The sequence below is a fragment of the Poecile atricapillus genome, chromosome 4, assembly GCF_030490865.1.
Source record: "Poecile atricapillus isolate bPoeAtr1 chromosome 4, bPoeAtr1.hap1, whole genome shotgun sequence".
Lineage (NCBI taxonomy): Eukaryota > Metazoa > Chordata > Aves > Passeriformes > Paridae > Poecile > Poecile atricapillus.
This window is the reverse complement of record NC_081252.1, coordinates 65,502,136-65,523,630: the sequence shown is the minus strand read 5'-3', so window position 1 is coordinate 65,523,630 and position 21,495 is coordinate 65,502,136. Positions and strand designations below refer to the sequence as shown.

Below are 21,495 nucleotides of genomic sequence, written 5' to 3'. Positions count from 1 at the left end.
ATGACTGGGTTTGCTGACAGACATGAAGTGTCTTTTGCATGCAAAATACCTGTACCTCTTTTCTAAAATCCTTGTTTCTCCATACAACTCACTAACATAAGGCAGACTTCACCATGTGCTTATGCAACTACCTACCTCAGTGACTGCTGCTCCAGACATCACAAAACTTCACAAATTTACTACATTTCTTTTATTAACTCATTTATAAAAAAATACATTCAAGTGCAAGTAGCCAAGTCCTGTTAAAGCTTCACTCCTGACTCAAGAAAAGTATTTTCTACAGAACAAATGAAATTTTCTCCGTTCGTGTTAGCTATCTCAGGCATGATTAGTCAGAAGGAGGAAGAAAGGAGATGGTGTTTTGAGTTCAAGGCAGAAGAGAATAATGACATTCTCCTGAAAACATAATCTCTGAACTATTATTAATGATCTTTGAAACCTCATGAGTCTGATTCCAAATAACTATGGCAAGGGAAACATGTTGCTTATACATATAAATATGCACACACAACCACACATACACATTTATGTGTGTGTATATATATATAACCAGTGATATAAAACAGCAAAACAGAGCTCAGAGAGTTAGAGAATTAATTTTGATATCCACAGAGATACCATACAAATTATTGAGCTATCCACTTCTAAGCACCTTGGAGATAATTAAAATGATAACAAACAGCTACGATGGATTTATCAAAACCAAATCATGTCAAACTAATGTAATTTTCTCCTTTTACAGGGTAACTGGTTTAGTGGATAAAGGAAAGTAAAAATGTAGCATATTTTGATCTTTCTAAAAACTGTTATACATTTCCATTTGACATTGTCTCAATGTAAAAAAGAAAACATTAGTGCAGATAAAATCCCTGTGAAGAGGAATGGAAATACATATTGAATTAGAAGAATCCATTTTCAAAAGGTAGTTGTCAAATAAAGAATATTTTGACGCATGTATCACAAAGATATGATGGGTTCACAATCAATATTTTCATTAACACTTGTGGTCAAATAAGAAAGACAAGAAATTTCACTGGGAACATAAGGAAGGGAGTGGACACTGAATGATGGAAGCAATGTTCAGAAATCAATATGATGAAATACTCCAAAACCAAGTGCAGAAAGTACTCCCTGGGAAAAAAGAAACCCAAACCCACATCAAAGGTGGAAACCAAAATGGAAAATAACTTTCAAATATCAAATAAAAGACTTGGTGAATTCTGTGGAATTAAAACAGAAATGCAGTGTTGCTGCAAAATAATAAAGACCAATCCTAGGTTGTACCCAGGACTTCAAAACAGAAGACATGGAGGTAATTATTTTGATAAAGCTGGCACTGGTGAAGCCGCTGGAAGAATATTGTGTCTAATTTTGGACGTTATATGCATATTTACAGACCCACTAAAAATGAATTTGAAGAGGGGCAAAATGACTCATAAGCTGCTTAGAAAATGTAACCAATGAAGAATGATTGAAAGAATTGGGTTTTTCACTGGAATAGATAAAGCTGAGAAGTACAAAAAAGTGTTTGCAGAGTCTTGTTACAGAGTAAAAAGCTATCTTCAAAGAGACCTGGAGGAAGGGCAAGAAAGACGAAGGACAAGGATAAACTTAAAAGATACAGCCACATTATTCTCTAATTCCTTCTCCTCACTACTGGCGAGTTTATATGGGAAGTACTGGGTCCAGTTCTGGACTCCCCAGTACAAGAGAGAGATGGAACAACTGGAGGGAGTCCATCAAAAGGCTGTGAAGGTGACGAAGGGGCTGCAGCAGTTCTTGTAAGAGGAGAAGCTGAGAGAAGTGGGACTGTTCAGCACAAAGAAGAGAAGGCTCAGGGGAAACTGTCGAAGTCCATAAGGGAAGGTACAAAGAAGATTCTTTGCTAGGATTGGAGCCAGGTCTTCAGTGGTGCCCAGTGGCAGGACCAGACGCAACAGGCTCCAGATGAAACACAGGAAGTTTTCTCTGAACATCAGGAATCAACATTTCTGCTGTGAGGATGTTAGAGGTGCCCAGAGAGGTTGTGAGACTCCACCCTTGGAGATATTCAAAAGGCATCTGGGAATAGCTGTGTGTGATTGGCTCTGGGTAGGTCTGTGTGAACAAAGGCGTTTGACCAGATCATCTCCAGAGGTCACTTCTGACCTCAATGACTTTATGATTCTAGAATTCTGTAGGAGTAATGATTCAAGATGTTGAATTTGTTTATTCTGCCCCACTAGAGTGAGAAATCAGAAAATATCAGCATTATAGATAGAGACTAGATAAATATGTCCCAGTTCCACACCCTATAATGATAGAAAAACTATAGAAATTACTCTGGAAATTATGAAAAATCTAGTAGGATAATATGTCCGCTATGGAAAAGCCATATGTGCAAACGGCAAAGTCACTGCTTCAGGGGTGAACTGTAACATTTCCTTCTGTGGATTTTAGCAGAAGACTGAAATAACATTTCTGCATGTTGGTCCAGCCACTTTGGCATAAACAAACAAACAAACAAACAACCCCAACAGAAACAAAAAAAAACCTCATTTCCATTATGGCTGTTCTGATTCTACAGACTGAAAACCATGTCCTCACAGAGCACAGTAACAACACAAGTGTTCCCAACATCCTCTGGCTTAAATAAAATCCCAAAGATTTAAGAAAGTGTCCCAGTACAGTCACATGCTCTATTAAAAATGCAGATGTACATCTTTGTAATTCCTAGGATAAATTTTCCAAGGATGGCAATATTCTACATGCATCCACTTTAGCAAACTGTTTGCAAGAAGAGTTTTAATGATTATTAATGCTTTTTCTTCAATAGCACATTTTGCAGACACCTCGCATGAGCACATTTAAATGTGCTGCTAAAGAATAAAACAGAAGTATTTTTTCAAAGTAATAACAGCATGTATTAAGTAGGACTCAATGGATTAGACAAAAATATGAGCTACAATAAAGCAATACATAACAGCAATCACAATATAATTGCTCAGGTGCAAAATATATAATATATATGATTAATAAAATCATATGAATGAAAAAAACTGGAATGGTGCACCAAGTGTAACTGATGACTAGAAGTTATATATCAAGATGATAGCAATTCATAAGCTACTAAAACCTTCCTCTTGATTAACTATATTTCATTAGAAAGGCATCAAATCAATTCTGTTCAAACTATAAAAGATGATGCTGTGATAAATAATTTTTCGAAGAAATTCCAATTACCTTGGAAATTAATTTACTTTTATTTGCAAGAATTTAGGATCCATAATTTTAACTTCAGTGTTTCAGTTGCCATAACAACTTTGTACATTTGTTCCTAGTTCATTTATGAGCACATAATTTTTTAATTTGATTGCATCATTTGATAGATAAGACAGTTTAATGCAGTTTTTAAGCTAACTCATATAAACTGTTTGCTGGAGGATTGCTGGTTATTTCTGTTCCTGATAAAGCTCATAATCAGGCAGAGTTAATTTAACAGAAATTATATGCTATGATAATCTTTTCCAGTAAATTCTGTTCAATAGACAAGACCTATTCAGTAGAGACTCCTTGTTCATCTGAGAAGTAGTAGCTGTGTCATCTTCTTTCTGTTTTGCTTTACTCATGAATACCTGAGAGCACTCAAAGACCTCAGAGTGGTGAGAGTGATCTGTATTTTCCCACCAAGGTCAAAAAGGTCACATGGAAAATTTATTCAGATGTTTAATGTAGCAACTAAAACTGGGCAAGTTTTGCAGTTGTACTGAGGAGTAGTGATGACACTTGTGTGATGCACAGTTACTTTTGTTTGAAATCAGAAGCCTCTTTCATTCTAGACTCACTACCTTAACCTTCCAAGTGCTGCACTGGCTTTTGCTCTCCTCTATATGAGTTTGCCATCAACTGTGATGTTCAAAACAGAGCACTGTAGCAGAGTGTCTGCACCGTGATGGCACTGCTGGCACACTCTGATAACTTCATATGACACTTGAGGGTGGAGAAGGGCCTCTAGGTTTTCTGAGAGACTTCAAAAGTATAGAGTTACTGACAGTAAAACCTAGGATTAGAATCAGGGTCAGTTGAGGGTCCCACATACAGGTGATATGGGCAATCTCAAGCACTCTCTCTTGGGTAATATGTCTAAATTCCTCTGGACAACACCTAAGCAAAGCTGTCCAAGCATGTACCTGAAACTCTTCATAGATCTAAATCTCAGTAGCTAGCAGTGAGTATATGATCAAGCTGGGAAAGGAAACCACACTACCAGGGATGATAGTTAATTATTTTAACAATTCTTTCTGTCTCCTTACAAATGGAAGCAGTCGCAGAGCTTTGTAAAAAAATTATATTTTTACCTTGTTCCAAATATGAGGTCTGCTTTCCAGTAGTAAATCATATTAGAAGGAAATAGAATGATCAGTGAACTTATTGTATTGTCAAAATATTTTTTAACTCTCAGACCTCTCTGCTAATTTTTATAACACAACTGCAATTTCAGATTAAATATCCAATCTACCTTACAGTTCACTAGATATCAGAGGTTATTTACATTAAAAACCAGCATCTTACTCAGCTGTCTTCCACATAAAAGGATTAGTTAGAAGTCTCTTGTCAATTTATGATGAGTTCAAAGAGCTGAGTCCTTTGCTTCACATAGACTTTTACTACAAATGATGACAATATCCCTGAAAAAGCAAATAAATGTGACAATATTATTTTTGTTCTGCCTGTTGTAGTTCGTATTATTAGTGTCTTTGAACACAGAGCAAGACATGCCAAAATCTGTGCAGAAATTACCTAGCTGAGGAATAAAGAGATGAGATGGTGGCATGGAAGGATATATTTTAGTGTAGCCACTGTCAACAGGTAGTGCACTCCTTAACTCACAGGAATAACATTATTAATGATAGATTTTCCAAGGGGATATGGGTTGGCAGAGACAGTTAGCCATGACTGTGTACTACAGTGACATTTAAAGCCTACTATTTTCAAAAGAGAAAATAGTGAATCTTTATTAGATGAGCTTTCCTTCCAACAGTAATCTTTGCTTCCATGACACCATAGTAAAATCAACAAAAACCTAGGTAACTCAGAGGGTTCCTTCTGGTAAAATTGATGAAAGTAATGTGAGATTCAAGCTCCAGTCTGTTACACATCAAGATTATAATTCAGCATATTTTTCTAATTCTCCATAAGAACATAACAGAGGTCACATTTCAGTGGTCTTCCTAAATGGCAGCTACAGAAATGATGAATGCTTCCATGTGCAAAAGTAGACACCTGCCTACATAAAGCAACTGCACATAAAAAGTGCTTGTGTACACAGGAGATCATGTGCAAATATGCTGAGACATTTATGATTTAAATGCCTTAAACTACAAACACATGCATATACTTAATGCATTAAAGAGAAGACTAGGGTTTCTTGATCGAGCTGTTTTTTTGGGTTTTGGTTGTTTTGGTTTTTGTTGGCTGCCAAAATGAAAAATGAAGGGAGGAAACAATTCAGTTGAAATTGAACCAAAATATGTTTTTTCATTGTTTCCTGCTCCCATAAGCTAATAATTGACATTCATTCTTTAGTGCCCAAACATCTTGGTTTTAGCTCCTTTGGGGAAAAAGAATGGAAATGAATGCTTAGGTTCTGAGAAGTGCTATGGGGGAGTAGAATGAGGGTGTTTCTACTTCATCCAGGAGTTGAGTGGCTCCATGATATTTCTGAATTTCATCCAACATTTTTTCCCATCTATTTGATAAATTCTTGTCCAAGAATAACCTTTTTAACACATATGCTTCTTGGAAAACATTGCAGATTTAGTGCCTAGCCTAATGTCTTATGCAGAAGTAAATACAAGGTGGACAGTGAACAAAATTGTTTAAAGATAAATACATGACACTGTAGAAGATAGCTTTTACATCATTCAACTCTGTTTTCATCTTATCAAGATCAAATTAATCTGGCATACTTTCAAAATTTTATAATTTATTAGCTAATACTCTCTTTCCTACCCATATATTTAAAAAGCAAGTCATGTCACAATTAGAAATTTTTCATTCATTAATAGTCTACAGTCATCCAAATTGTGGTTCCTTCATTTTGATAACAAAATATAATTCAAGGCCCCAACCAAAAGTAAATAAAGTGTTTAAAAGATTTAGTTGTTGACTAAGCTTGTAATGGTTATTTATTTGAAATAGAAACTAAGATGGAAGCATAGTTAGAGGACCAAAGCTTCAGCCACTCACTGTGTGACAAGGGCTCAGAATTGCACAGTCTCTTCTTAATGAAAAAGTCACATCACCCTTTTTCTGTCCTCTCCTCCTGTAAATAGGGACAGGGTGATAACAGATTCTTACAGAACCTTTCAGTTCCTCTTATTCAAACATATTAACAGATCTGTCCTAAAAATGTATTAACTGTGGGCTTTAAACTGGCACTGTGATCATCTTGTTCCTGTGCTTCTGACTACAGTATGAAACTATAAGGAAAGAAATTTAAAAAAACAAACTTTACCCACTAAACTTTTTTTGAGCAGAGGGAGAAAATGGGGCAGTACCAGGTCTTGACTCCAAGGTCACAAGTTGGCAGTGACTCTGCAATGCTTTGACTTGCTCTGCTAACATCTGTGTCCACAGAGATGACAGCAAAAGCATTAGACTTGCTACCAGACAGAGATCTGTACATCTGCATTAGCTGATACCTAAATTAGATTGGAATAGAAGAAACAGTTTGCTTTTCCAATGTTTTTTTTCACCAAGTTTCCTCTACCTACTCAAATATGTCCCTAGTCATTCAGAGAGCAGAATAACCATTTCATAACTGAGCAATGATTCTCATACAAGACATTAACTAGCTGAAAAGAAAACCTAGAATTTGCCTTCAGAAATCAGATATTCTCCTATATAATGAGGCTTTATGTATCTTTTATCTAACTTTTATAAGTGTTGCAATATGAAAAAGTCAGTAGAGAAGAATTCAAAACAGAGAGAAATACTTCCACCTAAAAAGATACTCAAAGAGAACAGGAAAAGGAGTGTGCTGCCATGTGTGACAATAAGCTCTAAAAGTACACGTAATGTTGACTGTTACTGATGTTGTTAAAGGTGAGGTTGACATTCCTAGCAGAATCAACAGTTACAAAAATCCAGACGGCTCTACCTAATATCTAACACCTTTTAATAAGTTTTAAGTTTAAATTAGACCATCTTCTTATTTCCATGATTGCCCAGGAACCAAAAAGGAATACAACAATGGGCATTCAAGACAGCAAAACATGTATACAGGAGTTCTGCAGTTCAGAGATGTCATAAAGTTCCCAGCAGCTTCCAAAGTTGTTATTCTATGAGACATTACAAAAAAATAACCTTCTGGAAAAAATACAATTACCCATAAGGAAGATTTTGGTTCTACCTGACATAAAGAAAATCAGTTTTCCTAGGTAACCTCTTACTGGCGTTTTTAAAGGGGCTGTGGTCTGTGGTACCATGATTATTGTGCCTACTGGGATTACACTGCAATATAAATAATCTGGTTTAGGAAACACTCCCAGAAGCTGAAATGTGATTTAGAAGCAATTTCAACAGGTTTGAAGCTTTCATTACATTAACTATTTCCTCTGAAGAGGAACATCAATATTTCAGATACACAAAAATTCTCCCTTTTGCACTGAGTTAGGCCATTACTCAATCCAGTATTAGCAAGCAGTTTTTCCCAACTATAAAATATTGTTCAGTATAACACTGGCTTGCAGTAACTTTAGTTGTTACAAATTTAGAACAAAATAAAACCTACTAGTCCACTCACTATTTTGATGAAAATATATTGGTTGAGAAAATTTCTCAGCAAACCTTACTTATTCATTTAGCAATAAATACTGGATTTGAGCTCCTCATTTAGAAGTTGATTTTTACACAGATCAGATTTCCTAAAATTTATGAATACTTTATTGCTTATCTTTCCTAAACTCCTAACTAGGTCTCTTTAGAAATGGAAATATAGACAGATTGAAAACAGAATGAGTTTCCTAAAGTTTTTGAATACTTTACCACTAAAACTCCTAAACATCTTAACGAGTGTTTTTTTTCAGAGGACAATGGAATAAAATATATTTTCCTTGGCATTTGTATGTACACATCTTGAATACTGCAGGGGATTTCAATGAGTGATTTAGATTAATGTTGACTGACAGATGACAACTGAGTTTTATGAAAACTTTTGACAAGTGAACATTTGGCTTTCCTCTCTGTTTTGGAGAAAACACAAAACTTTCTGAAGTGACAACTTGAGGCAACCAGGTTCACCTTTTCCTGCTTCTTCAGTAAAGCTTACTAAACCACTTCATTTCAGAATGCAAAACAGACATGAGTGACATTCTAACCCATGACAATTCCTTAGGGGACAGTATTGAGACTAGTGCTGTTTTACACCTTTACCAAAACATGGAAAGTGGGATCAAGTGCTCCCTCAGAAAATCTTCCAATGACACCAAAGTGTGGTGCAGTCTACTGAAGGAAAGGGATGCCATCCAGAGGAACCCTGAAAGCTTGAGAGGTGGGCCCGTGTGAACCTCATGAAGTTCAACAAGGCCAAGGTCCTGCACCTGGTTTAGGTCAAGCACAAATCCCAGCACAAATACAGGCTGTGTGGAAGAATGAGTTAAAAACAGCCCTGATGAGAAGGAGTAGGGGGTGTTGGTTGACAAGAAGTTCAACATGAGCCAGCAACATGTGCTCATAGCCCAGAAAGCCAAATTTGTCCTGGGCTGCATCCAAAGCACCGTGGGCAGCAGGGCAAAGGAGGGGATTGTGCCACTCTGTTCACTCTCATGAGACCCCACCCACAGTGCTGCATCCAGCTCTGGGGTCCCCAGCATAAGAAGGATGTGGAGGCATTGGACCATGTCCAGAGAAGCTGTGGATACTCCATCCTTGGAAGTGTTCAAGGCCGGGCTGGATGGGGCTTTGAGCAACTTGTTCTAGTAGGTGTCCCTGCCCGTGAGAGGAGGGGTGGAACTAAAAAGTCTTGATGGTCCCTTCCAACACAAACCATTCTGTGATTTTATGATTCCCTGATTGTGGATAAATTAGGACAGAACTGGAATTCAAATGCAAGCCACTTACAAGTCCGGTCAATATCCCAGACACCATGCTGGAGAATGAGAAGTCTCTTACACACAGACTGACTTCAGTGGAATCAGCATAGAAGACACTTTCAGTACATGTAAAATATTCTTTGACTCTTTTGTGAGTTTATTCTAGAAACTTTAAATGAAATACTGTCTGTTCCTTAATTTTGCTGCACATTTTTTCAGTTATTGCCTTCCCACTTCAGAATTATGCTATCTCTCCTAATTTATGCTCTCTTTATTCAAAGTCTTTATTCAAGCACATTCCATACCAAAGGAAGAAAATCAAATTCCTGTACTAGTAAAAAATGTCAGACTAGGTCCTTGGCAATAGATCTGGGGATTCCTCAAGGTGAAAGACACTAGTAATTTATTTCCATTACCATTTGCAAGTTCATCTTACCATGTTCTACTTCGAAAAAAATTCTATCTAACAAAATGAAAAGATGGCATAGTTGATTTCTGTCTTTTTTTTCCAGGGAATGTGTATTTCTCAAAAGCAACAAATCACTGTAGATTAAGTCAAGCACAATAACTTAGTACAAGAATAAGTTTTCAGGAGAAATGAACTAAGCCAGACAGAACGACAAAAGGTCTTGACATAAAGTTAGACAGAGCACCACTGGGCTGACAACATCACCCTGAAGGTAAAACACAGTCAAAAGCAGCTGGAGAGACAAGGAAGTTGATGCAATGGCAACAATGAAACACACACTGCAGGTTTATTCTTCTCATTGTCTTTAGAATCCAATAGGAAATTTGCATGTGTCTTCAGGGGCAGTCTGTGCTATTAAATGTTTGATGCCCTTCATGCTCAGTAAAACCAGCTAAAAAGTAAGAATCTACAAGCCTGTCATTACACTCTAGAGTCAGACCCTTGCTGTGCCTTTAGAAATCTACAAGCCACATGATGTTTTTCTTGTCAATTTTGGCTCATGTACCAAACATAGCTGCAGCTCTATGCATTTTAGATAGATGATTTTAGAAAGGCATAATTTTTTAGAAGAGCTCTTTAGACCATTCAGCCAGATATTTCTGCACATCTTCACTGTTTTTAATGGTATTTAATAAGAAAATAAAACCAAGCCTGGAGCACAGAGTCACCACACATCATTCTATCTGCCAGTACGTACAGTTTGGAATAAGCTTTTGATCCATCTACTTTTACTGAAATCAATGGAAATCCCTCATTCAGAGGCATAAGTGTCTCCACGTGGCATATATTATATCATAAACAAACCTGCGTTTGAGAGAAGGGGAAGATGATGGGATAATACTGTTCTTCTCAGGTCATATCCAATGGAGGGTAAATGGGGCAGTGGAGAAAGAGAGAAATAACCAACAGACCAAATCCCCTCTGAGCAGTGCAGTGCTGTGAACTCGGCACAATGCTTTGAAGTACTTTAGGCGGGATTTCTGTTTTTCCCTAGGGAAAATGCTACCAGTACATGTCAAAGCAGCTCTATTTGTAACTCCTGGGAGAAAAAGCTTGTCACTGGCACACTGAGCTCCAGTATAAAGCATCACACAAACTGTTGCAATAGGAGACACACAACAACGCGTGTGCATTGCCCTGAGTACATTCCCCTTTCTGGCTGCAGGCAGCATGTGCTGCCTGACTCTGTTTCTCCCTAACTGGAGAGGTGTTTTTTCCTCTCAGACACTTATAAAACACTGGCATTTATCCTAGAGATGGAGCAAAATGTGCAGCTCAGATCCAGATGTCCCTGATCCTTTGGAAAGAGACAGATAAACAGGATAAACAATTCTGAGTTGCAGAATTTGGATATTTTTAACTCTATTCACAGTATCTGCCTCTGTCACTGCACAGAATAAAAACAAATATTTGACAGCCTAGTCCTTGGTTACACCAAGTACTGCAGTGCTATTTACTAAGACAACACTATAGTTATTTACACTGTGAAGACAATTGATGTTTAACATTTTTGATGTCTGACTAAAAATCTGTAGAAAACAAAAAAAACACCAAGAGGAAATCGTTATTTTTCTCCCTGCATCTTTCAGATTTGTAAACAAGTCCTATTATTCCACTCTCCCCAGTGGTAACTTTGCAAGATTTCATTTGAGCACTAATACTTCTTTAAAATCTGAAACACTGCAGTCAGATGATTCCAAAGACCGGTTACATACCAGGGAGGTTCACACATCAGTGTGTCTGTGTGACTGCGAGAAGCAAAAGCCACTGACTCAAGGACCATCTCAAACATGCACAGTTGAAAATCTGTGCAAATGCATAACAGAAAGAGCCCTGAAAACAGAGGTGAAACCAAAACCTTACGTCATGACCAATGTCTCATCTCCAGGTTCACTAAGTAATCCATCTACAAAGACAGAAGTGCTGGTAAAATTATGGGTGCTCCAGGTCTGGCCTTCATCTATGCTGAACCTGTAAAAAAGCAGAAAAGGCTTTCATTTACAACTACTGGTATACAAAGCAGAATGCACTTTAAAAAAATCTCTCCACTAAAGCTTAGGATTTTTAATCACAAAATACAGTATGCCTAGACAGCACATGATATTAATGTGATCTTCCTCTCAGCAACTTATCCAGGGATTCACATCTTTATAAGAAGGTGTAATAAATTTTCCACAGCAATCAAATTCCGGGATTAAAAACTGAGCTCTGTCAACAAACTATCTTGCTATCTTGAAGATTCAAAAGCAAGTTAATTCACATTTCATTCTTTCTACTAGTCTCTGAGCTATGGACCTGTAAAGCAGAGGCCAGTGGAACATGAGAGGCCAGCTGCTAAAATGTGGGAGGTGCTCTAACTCCAGGCACCAGTATGAGGATGGCCCTTCATGGCTGCTACCATCTACTTAATTTTATCTTATTTGCAAAATATATTGATGAATCAGAAGAATATATTTCAAAACATATTTCAAATGTGCATCCAAAACTTTTAAGTCCTAGTCTCTTTTTTTCAGTATATTTCCTCCAGGTCTTTTGGACAGTAGGTTAAGGATGGCTTTCAGTCCAGATAACCAGGTACAGAGCCTAGTTCCTATTCATGTACATAACACAGTTCTGCAAAAATGAGCCAATTCACAAGTGATAAACATGTCTTACAGTATTTTTTATGCTGAAGATTATAGTTCTGTGTGCCATTACACAAGGCTGCCATGTTTTGCTGCACTAACATGCAGTCTACAACTTGGTATTTTATAACAAAGTGCTTTGCAACAAACCTTTCCTGCCAAACTGGCTGAGAAGGCCATTTGCTGCATTGTTACCACATGAAAGGATCTGTGCACACTGCAGTTAATTTGTGCATATTTGTAAATATCTCAGATGAGCTGTGATTCTGGTACACCAAATTACATTGCACATAAGCACAAATAAGTCCTTTGCCTGTTGGCTCCTAAACTCTACATTAAATTGGTCTTGTCAGAGAAACTCAGGGCTATTCTCCTGTTTCCTACGGCCCTTGGAGATAACAGAGACTTCACAGTATCAATGAACTCTCCTGACTGCACACCTAAGCCCCATATGCAGCTAAGCATCATTGACACGCACTGCTGGTGCCAGCCAGTAGCAGATAAATAATACTGCTGAACATGGCTTCTACTGTAGAGTTCCAGAACAGTCTTTTAAGGAAAAAATACCTACACTGATGCAAGAAAATTTTATTATGATTAATGCATGATGCCATGGTACCTTCAGCACCATGAAGTAATCTTAAAGTAAATATCCAACTGCATTTTGTTGACTCAATGAATGCTAAATTAAGCTGACTCCACCTGCGTTTCATACATGATCACATTGAAATGCTTATCTTAAACTCTGAACTTTGCCTGAGGTCTTGAATACACAACAGCTCTACTCTAATTGACTGCAGAATTACTTGAGTATTTTCAGAGGAATAGAGGTGTCTTTGATAGCCACAATAACTCCACCATGATCCAAGTACAAGATGTGGTGCTCTTCTTCAAAGACCTACAAGTCAGACAAAGAAAGGCCAGCTAAGCAAATGTACAAAACAGCTGAAATCAAATGAACAAGCAAACAAGAATTAAGAGACTTATGTTTTATAATGTCCACACTTCAAACTGAAAAGGACATAAAAGTGAGGTTAACTCTTATATTTCTCCCAGCTGTAAAAGAAAAGAAAGTTAAGCAGGTGAATGAGAAAATGTTCAGGTTCAAATCACAGATTAAACTGCCTAAAGTGATTTTAGCCCAAGCTTATATTTCTCATAGTATGCAGTCTGCATTCCTTCCTGTTATATATCACCAAGTGACCCATCACCTTACTTTGGTGTTTGCCATATTCTGTGTATCCTGCAGAATAAAATGCTTTGTTGTCTAATACTAAGAAAAAAAAGGAAAAGTACTGCTGTCTGTGACTTTCTCACATATTCCCCAGAACATACAGAACGGGAAATAATTGATGTAAGCATGTTTTTTGCGTTTCTAGTGTGAGTGAGTTTAAGTTCAAATATTATGTGATGCCCCATGGAGGCTACTGTGAGTTTGGAACCAAGTACATGTAATATTGATTTAATGATACAAAGGATTAAAAACTTCATAAATTATTTAAATTCCTTTTTTAGAGTTTATCAGCAGTGCTAAAATAAAAGCACAGGTAGGATATCCTTCCTTTTTTACATCTAAAATCTGTTTTAAGAGAAGATTTACTTATATTATTAACCTGTGAAAGCTCATTTAAGACAAGACCAAGTGATATGTGAGAATTATACAACTTAGCATTTATAAACAAACATGCAGTCTTCTTTATGTTTTGACAAAGCAAAGGTGAAAACTATAAAGGTTAGCTTTACTTTGCCTTGTAAATGAAAAATTACTGACAATTCCAAATTAATTTCTTTTTTTTTTTTTTTTTTGGCAAAATTAAATGCTACATTTAGAGGATTTCTCAGCAAGACTGAACTAGAGCTGGGGTGAAAGTATCTTACAGCACACTCACTTCAAAAATAGGAAACATTTAATTTGGGTTGAGAATTCAGTCTCCTTCTCATCTAGTAAGAACGTATTTTATGGGAATCCTGGGGCTTCAAGTGTATGATCAGTTTTTCAGTGCTGCCAGTTTACAGGCAAAACCCTGATATGAGGCATTTCATACTCATTCATCCAGCTGTGTATTTTAGAAGAGAATTCAGTAAAGGACAGACATTAATTTTAAATGCACTTCAAAAGGATGAGATCAGCTGGAGTCAGATAAGCAACCTCCACTAAACTTTGTTTGAACTTTCCCTCAAACCAAAATGCAACAGTATGTGCTGGGACACCAAGTCTCCCATAGCTCCACCACCACAGATAAAGGAAGCTGATATCTGCAGCACTTCATGCAAATCAGCATTTCCCAGAAAAGCACCATGGTAGGGCTTCACAAACCCTTTTAATAACCCTGCTTTAGCACACTATAAAGCACAGAGGGCACACTTCAGGCATATTAATGCTGTTGCTATATCATGCTGTTCTTGCACACACTTCAAACTTTTTCAAAACTAATGTATAAATGCCTCATGAAAACAATTCTTAATCTTCAATACACTGAAAAAAAGTAACAGTTTCATGCCTGTTTACCACAAAAGTAAATATTTATCTCTACTTTCTGGAAATAAAACCAAGACAAACAGTTTGCAAAGGATCAAGGCAAAGGTGGTCCCAGTGTGAGAGATGAAGTTCAGACCTTAGAAGGTGAGATATGTGAGTTCACAGCAGGCCACCAATTCTGATATACATCTCTCCACTAACTAAAGCAGGCAATAAATCTATTGATCCTTACTAGTAGCCAGCCACTACAGAAGAAGATTTTTATAACCTTTTTCTGTATTTTTTTGTGCACATTTCGTGCTTTATAATCACAGTGTCAGCTTCTATTCTATCCTCTTCCTTCTGCTCTAAATGCTTTTCTTCCTATGTCTGTCCAAACAACTTCAGCAGCTATTTCAGGTCAGAATATCTGTTGGAAGAAATTGGGACAGCTCCATTAAATCAGTGAGAGATATTTAAGTGGTCCTAGAGAAATATTTGCCATAAAATTTTACTTCGCAATACAAAAGTTACAAAAATAAACAAAAAAATCCTGAGATTACTTTTTTATTTCATCAAGTGATATCCATTACTAAATTCAAATCTGGGAAACAGAAGCTTTTCTACACAGAATGAGCCAGTTGGACCTTCTCAGGGTTGAAAGGCTGGAATGACATCCTTTTTTGTTGTTCTTAGAAGTGTTACTATCTATTTCCTAAGATGCCTGCAGGAAAACATGTATTCTCACTTAACCGAAGGTTTTCCAAGTTACTTTGATACACAAGGATTTGACGCAGATAAATAATATTCCAACAAAAAAACACACCAGACTAAAGCTCCAGAGATCTAGATTTAGCTCCTAGACATCCAAAAGGCTTTCTGTGTAACCTCATTAGCTTAACTGAACATTTTGTTGCTGCAAGAGCTACTCTGGTAGCAGATCAAATCTGAAAGCTTTATTGTTGCTGACTTTTTTCTTTTATTTATGCCATTTTGTTTGAAAGCTAGACCTTTCTCTTACTCTTTGCTGTATAAATACTTTGCTGTATTTCAAGTAAGTGTGGTAAGAGGTGCTGTTGAAATAACAATGGCAACCAGAAATGTGAACAGAAATCAGTATTAAAACAAAATAAAAACACTCATATGTATACCTAAGGTAATCCTTAGCACTTAAAAGAGTACCCTAATATTTCATGCTCATTAACACATTTTATTACATTGCTTTCCTGGTACAATAGACAGAGAAATCTTTCAAATAAACATGAGTTCACCTTAGGCTACATCTTCATGGTCCACTTGGCATTTAAATTAGTGGTTGGACTTAGTGATCTCAAGAGTCTTTTCTAACTTTAATGATTCTATGCCCACATATATCGCTATAACGTCAAGCTGAGTTTCCTTTCTTCTACAGTCCAGTTCACAGCATGGATATTTAAGCTACTTGCCAATCAGCTCCTAAAGCACTGCTATTTACAGTGCAATGTTGTACTGTACATAGTCACAATTTTCAGTTGTCCTCAAACAAAGAATGATGGTTCAAGATATAACAAGCAGCTCAGCCATGCAACAGAAAGGTAGAAGAACAACTGGAACCAGCATAAGTGGTATTGTGGTTATTTATAGTAACAATTCTTGGTTTTGCTTTTTGTGTGAGCTGGCACAGGCAGGACAGAGGAACAACCACAAAACCACAGATGAAATGCAAGAATAAATTTATTCTCATTACCTGGCCAAGTGGGGGAGCCCTGAAGCAGCACCTGGGCAGAGACACAAGTGGGGATGCAGACACTGCAGAGCTCAGTCCATGTCAGATGATCACCCACCCAGCCTGCTGGACTGCAGGGCTTTGCACAGGCATAATTTACCACTCTGCTTTGGTCTTTGCAGCAGCAGGGCAGGGATCTCAAGCATGTTTGATACTGTGCCTCTATCACAGGCCTATGTTATCAAAACACAGATGTTCAACTTGTTCTACACAGAAAGCCAAAAAATTACTAGTGTGATATATGTGGGCTGCTGGGACATTGATTGAACTTGCACATCACTTGACTGCGCTTACAGTCCTCCTCACCAACCTGCTGATATCTTCCCAAATATTTCCATTTGCCAACAGAATTTACTTAATTTCAAAACCTCTTATTTAGGCATTCATTTCTATCTATGAACTCTGGCTGTGTTTATAGGTAAGTCTTCCTGAACCCTTATATGACCACATCAAATGCAAGCTGTGGAAGGTTTGAGGTGGTCATAAACCACTCTGTTGAATTAGAGGATCTTTGACCTTCCCCACAGTCCTATAATCCACAGTCCTATGAACAGTTGTTCAATACAGCTGTTATTTCAAGAAAGGTTTAATTAATTCCTTGCACTACATCTTCCCCTTATGTTTGCTTCTCTTCATTCTCTGTCTCTATACACAAGCACAGACTGCTCCTCTTCTTGTAAACAGCTCAGCATCATGTGAGCCTGTAAGAAAGGTGCCAGGCCCTCATTAATGACAACCACAAAGTCTCCAAGGCAGAGACTTAAACTCAGACAAAATGTTGTGCCAAAGCACAGGATTTCACCAGCTCACAAGACCTGAAATTTATTGAATTATCTAAATTCCTGTATCACCTGACTGAAGCCTTCTCTTTTGTTGTAAGAACTCCAGCAGAGAAAGGAAATGTGCTGCTGTCCTCTGGAAGAATTATTTAATTGTGAACCACCAGTGAGGCCATAAAATACATAAAATAATGCACAGTTTCATTCTGATCACAAATATTAGAATCCAGTAAGCTCTTTCAAGGGCTTCATAGGAGTTTTAATTAAAATAAAGCTAGCAATGTTGTTTGCCACTTTGACTGTAACAATGAAGGATCAGTTTGTAGTTGATTTTACAGCATAATTAGGCACCTTAGAGTCAAGTTGCAACACATGTCATTTACCTGTGTGTCTACAAATAAAGAGCAGCGAAAAAAATGAATTTGATATCATTCCTTTTTCTTCTTATTTTTCACACACAGAAAAACAAGAAAACTTTGGAAAATGCTGACAAGCAATAACGAGAGTCCTCTAAGAAGCATTAAACAAGACAATATCCACTGTAAATCCTGGAAGGCTTTTGCATTTAAATACCTATTTATTGTATGCTAGATTTCAAGGAGTTTGTTATAAAATTTTATCTTTTAAACATCAAAGGACATTATAATTACAAACATAACCCATTTCTTTTTAAAGTACTCTGTGGAGTACTACTGGCACCCTACCATAGCAATATAAGAAACTGTCTGTATTTTTCTCTTTTAACCTCAAATTCCCCAAGCTCACTAATACTACTGAGAACATTTTCACACTTAATGGTTCCAAGAAAATAACAAAATTTGATATCAGCTGAACACTACAACACTATTTTAGCTGAAATGAAATTAGTTTTTGAAAGCACTTTGGTCCTTTGAGGGTGCTTTTCTTTATCCTGGATATATGTAGAATATATATGGTGTATATATAATATTATATATATATATATAATATGGTATAAGTAGAATTGATGTGATATTGTGTATTGTTGCTATATATATATATTTAAAGAAAGAAAATATCCCTATGCTGAGTGTGTTGGGTTTGCAGAGCAAGGTTTAGGTAGCAGGTTAGTCTGCTGGGGTGGCTTCTTTGAGACACTTCTAGAGAAGCTTTCTCGCATGCTACAGCCAACACCAGCCAGCTTCAAGATGGACATGCCACCGGTCAAGGCTGAGTCAATCAGTGACAGCTGATTGGGCATTATGAATTTAAGAAGTGCACAACAGCAACTACAGCAGGAGTGAAGAGCTGGGAATAGGAGAGGAACAGCCCTGCAGACACCAAGGTCAGCACAGAAGGAGGTGCAGAAGGGGCTCCAAGTGGCAGAGCAGAGATTCCCCTGCAGCTCCCAGTGCAGCCCATGGTGAGGCAGCTGTGCCCCTGCAGCCCATGGAGGTCCAGGATGGAGCAGAGATCCACCTGCAGCCCATGGAGGACCCCAAACTGGAGCAGGTGGATGTCTGAAGGAGGCTGTGACTCCATAGGAAGGCAGTGTTGGAGCAGGTTTGCTGGTAGGACTTATGATCCCACTGGAGCAGCCTGTTCCTGACGGGCTGCAGCCCATGGGGAGCACCCACTCTGGAGAGCTCATGGGGAACTACAGCCCATGGAAAGGACTCATGTTGGAGAAGTTAATTGAAAACTGTCTCCTGTAGGAGGGACCCCACACTGGAGCAGGGGAAGAGTGTGAGGAGGACAAAGAAGCAGAGTTATGTGTGTTGAACTGACCACAGCCCCCATTCCACATCCCCCTGAGTGGCTCAGGGTGAGGAGGTAGAGAATTAGTGAGTAAAATTGAGCCCATGACGAAATGAGTGGTAGAGGGAAGGTGTTGTAAGATTTGGGTTCATTTCTCACTATCCTACTCTGTTATTAATTGGCAATCAAATAAATATCTGCCAAGTTGGGTCTGTTTGGCCCATGATGGTCATTGGTGACCAATTTCTCCCTGTCCTTATCTCAACCCATGAGCTTCTTGTTATATTCTCCCTCTGCCATCCAGCTGAGAAGAGCAGTGACAGAGAGAGATTGGTGGGCACCTGGCATCAAGCCAGGGCAAACCCACCAGAGAAACAGAGCACTTTAGGAAACAATATATGAGAAAGGTAAAAAGCTTTAACTGACACTATTCAGTGGAAGAAAAAACCATCCAGAATTCAAATAGCATTACGATATCACTGTTCTCCTTTTAACACTTTGGTATTTGTAGTCCTGAATTTATTAAATCATGCCAAACACTTATTTATTTTTTTTTAAATCTCTTTTCACTGTCTGTTTCAATGAAGAAGTTTATGCTTAAGTAACAGCTTACAGACTATGAAGCAGAAGAATTTTTGCCCTTGTACCTAAGCCATGTCTTTTAGCTTGGAACGTTTATACAGCAAGATCTAGTCCAAGTCCACTTCATCATTAGCATAGGAAGATTACTTAAATTATTAAAAACCTAAACAGACACTATGTTTCTTTGCTTAAGATACTTATAAGATCTTTAAAGAGAACAAAATATTTGAACTTCAGCAGAACCTGACAGCCCGATCAATCTGAGTCTTAGAAAATCACCTTCTTAATCTCTTAGTTTCCAAGTGAACTGAAGATAATAATACCACCTCCTTCAAAAAAGGGAGTATCTAAAGATTAGTTAAGCACTACATAATTCATCACATTTGGTACATTACAATTATTTCCAAGTTCCTTTGATGATTTATGCTTCCTACCTGACGCCACGTGTTCCCACAGTCAGATGTTATGTACATCTCCTCTTTATACTCAACCAGCTGGGACCCCAGGTTACCTGTCACAAAAGAGAAGAAAACAAGGGTTGCATCCACATGAGCAAGAGAGATTGGATCTAGTCCTGGTGCCAGTCTGAGTAAATTTCCAGGTCAGAGAAAGAACTAAACACAGTTGAACAGGTTTACTTAATTTCTGGTAGAACCAGAAAAATCATTTAAAAACACATATGCACAATTTCAAAGTATTCCTTTCCATTGCTAGGTTGTCCATAGGTGGAAGCAGTGATTCTAATCCAAAACACAGAAATCAGAGCAACATTTTTATTTTGTTGCTGCATGCTGAAAAATTATTATGAAACAACATATATTGAAGATGTAACTACGAAACATCCATAAACTCAGAAGCTTTAACCTTAACCTTAATCATATGTTGTAAAGTTACTCACGCTGAACTCAAACTGTGAAATATTTTATCTTTTTAAGACTTGATGAAATGGTAGCTAGACTAGAATTTGATGGATTATGCAACATGAAAAGAGGGGATAGGACTTTTGAAAAAGAGTAAATATAAAAGAATTGAAAGCAGAATTATTTCATTTACCTAAATATTTACCAGAAAGTTACTGAATATTTTGAAAAATAGCACTGAGGAGAATTCAGGTTCCTGCAAAGTTAACAGAAGTGTTAAACTTGGGGAAGATGATAGTAGATGCAGTCCCAAATACAGAGATCTCTATCTTTAAACATGCAGTATTTCAAGTAGCAAATTGTTAAACCACCAGGCAGTCTAGTGTTGTAGGGGTGACTCAGTAATGGCACAACATTCCTTCTAAATTATATCCTCGTGGGGATTTTGACTTAAGTATATGGTTTGCATGTTTTCACAGTAGAAATAAGATGAAAATTATCAGATACTCTTAAGCAGAAGAGATTATGAAAGAAAACACTTGAGATTCAAATAGCACTAAGAAATTTCACTTGTGCATTATATAAATACCTGGTCTTTAACCACTAAACCGGATCTGTTTAAGCAGAGTATCCTTACTGGTTCTGAAAGGTTCCCAAGAGGAACAACAATTTTAGCCCACTGCCCAAAACACATGCTCTTATTTAAAACATCAAAATTGCATGTGCTTCACCCTTTAATAGGATAGCTCTACATCATTTAACCCTAAATATATCCAGGACAGGATTGGAATATTTATATTGAATCAGGGAATTTATAGGAGTCATTTAATTCCTCCAAATTGCATCTAACAGTTCAGAAGATACCACTTCCCATTCTTGGGCTTTTCTTGGGTTTTCATCTTTCCAACACACTGCACACTCTCTCATTTCTCAAATGCACTGATTTAGTTGGTCATAGAATCATAGAATACGTTGAGTTGGAAGGGACCCATCAAGATCATTGAATCCAGTTCCTGGCCCTGCACAGGACTCTCCAAAAGTCACACCATGTGCCTGAGAGCACTGTCCAAATGCTTCTTGAACTCAGACCCTTTCCCTGGGGAGCCTGTTCTAAAGCTCAATCACTCTCTGGGTCAAAACCATTTTCCCTGATATCTAACTTACACCT

General features: G+C 37.5%; 1 protein-coding gene across 5 annotated transcripts in view; it reads right to left on the bottom strand.

Annotated features, from left to right (window-relative positions):
• Positions 1 to 21,495, bottom strand: part of SORCS2 (sortilin related VPS10 domain containing receptor 2) — a 521,645-nt gene that overhangs the window by 41,978 nt on the left and 458,172 nt on the right. For all 5 annotated transcript variants that reach the window (XM_058838960.1, XM_058838962.1, XM_058838961.1 and 2 more), the window contains exons 12-14: positions 19,902 to 19,978; positions 12,974 to 13,065; positions 11,407 to 11,514 (exon numbers count right to left, since the gene is read on the bottom strand). In XM_058838960.1, coding sequence (XP_058694943.1) covers positions 11,407 to 11,514; positions 12,974 to 13,065; positions 19,902 to 19,978 — 277 coding nt within the window. The remainder of the gene's footprint in view (positions 1 to 11,406; positions 11,515 to 12,973; positions 13,066 to 19,901; positions 19,979 to 21,495) is intronic.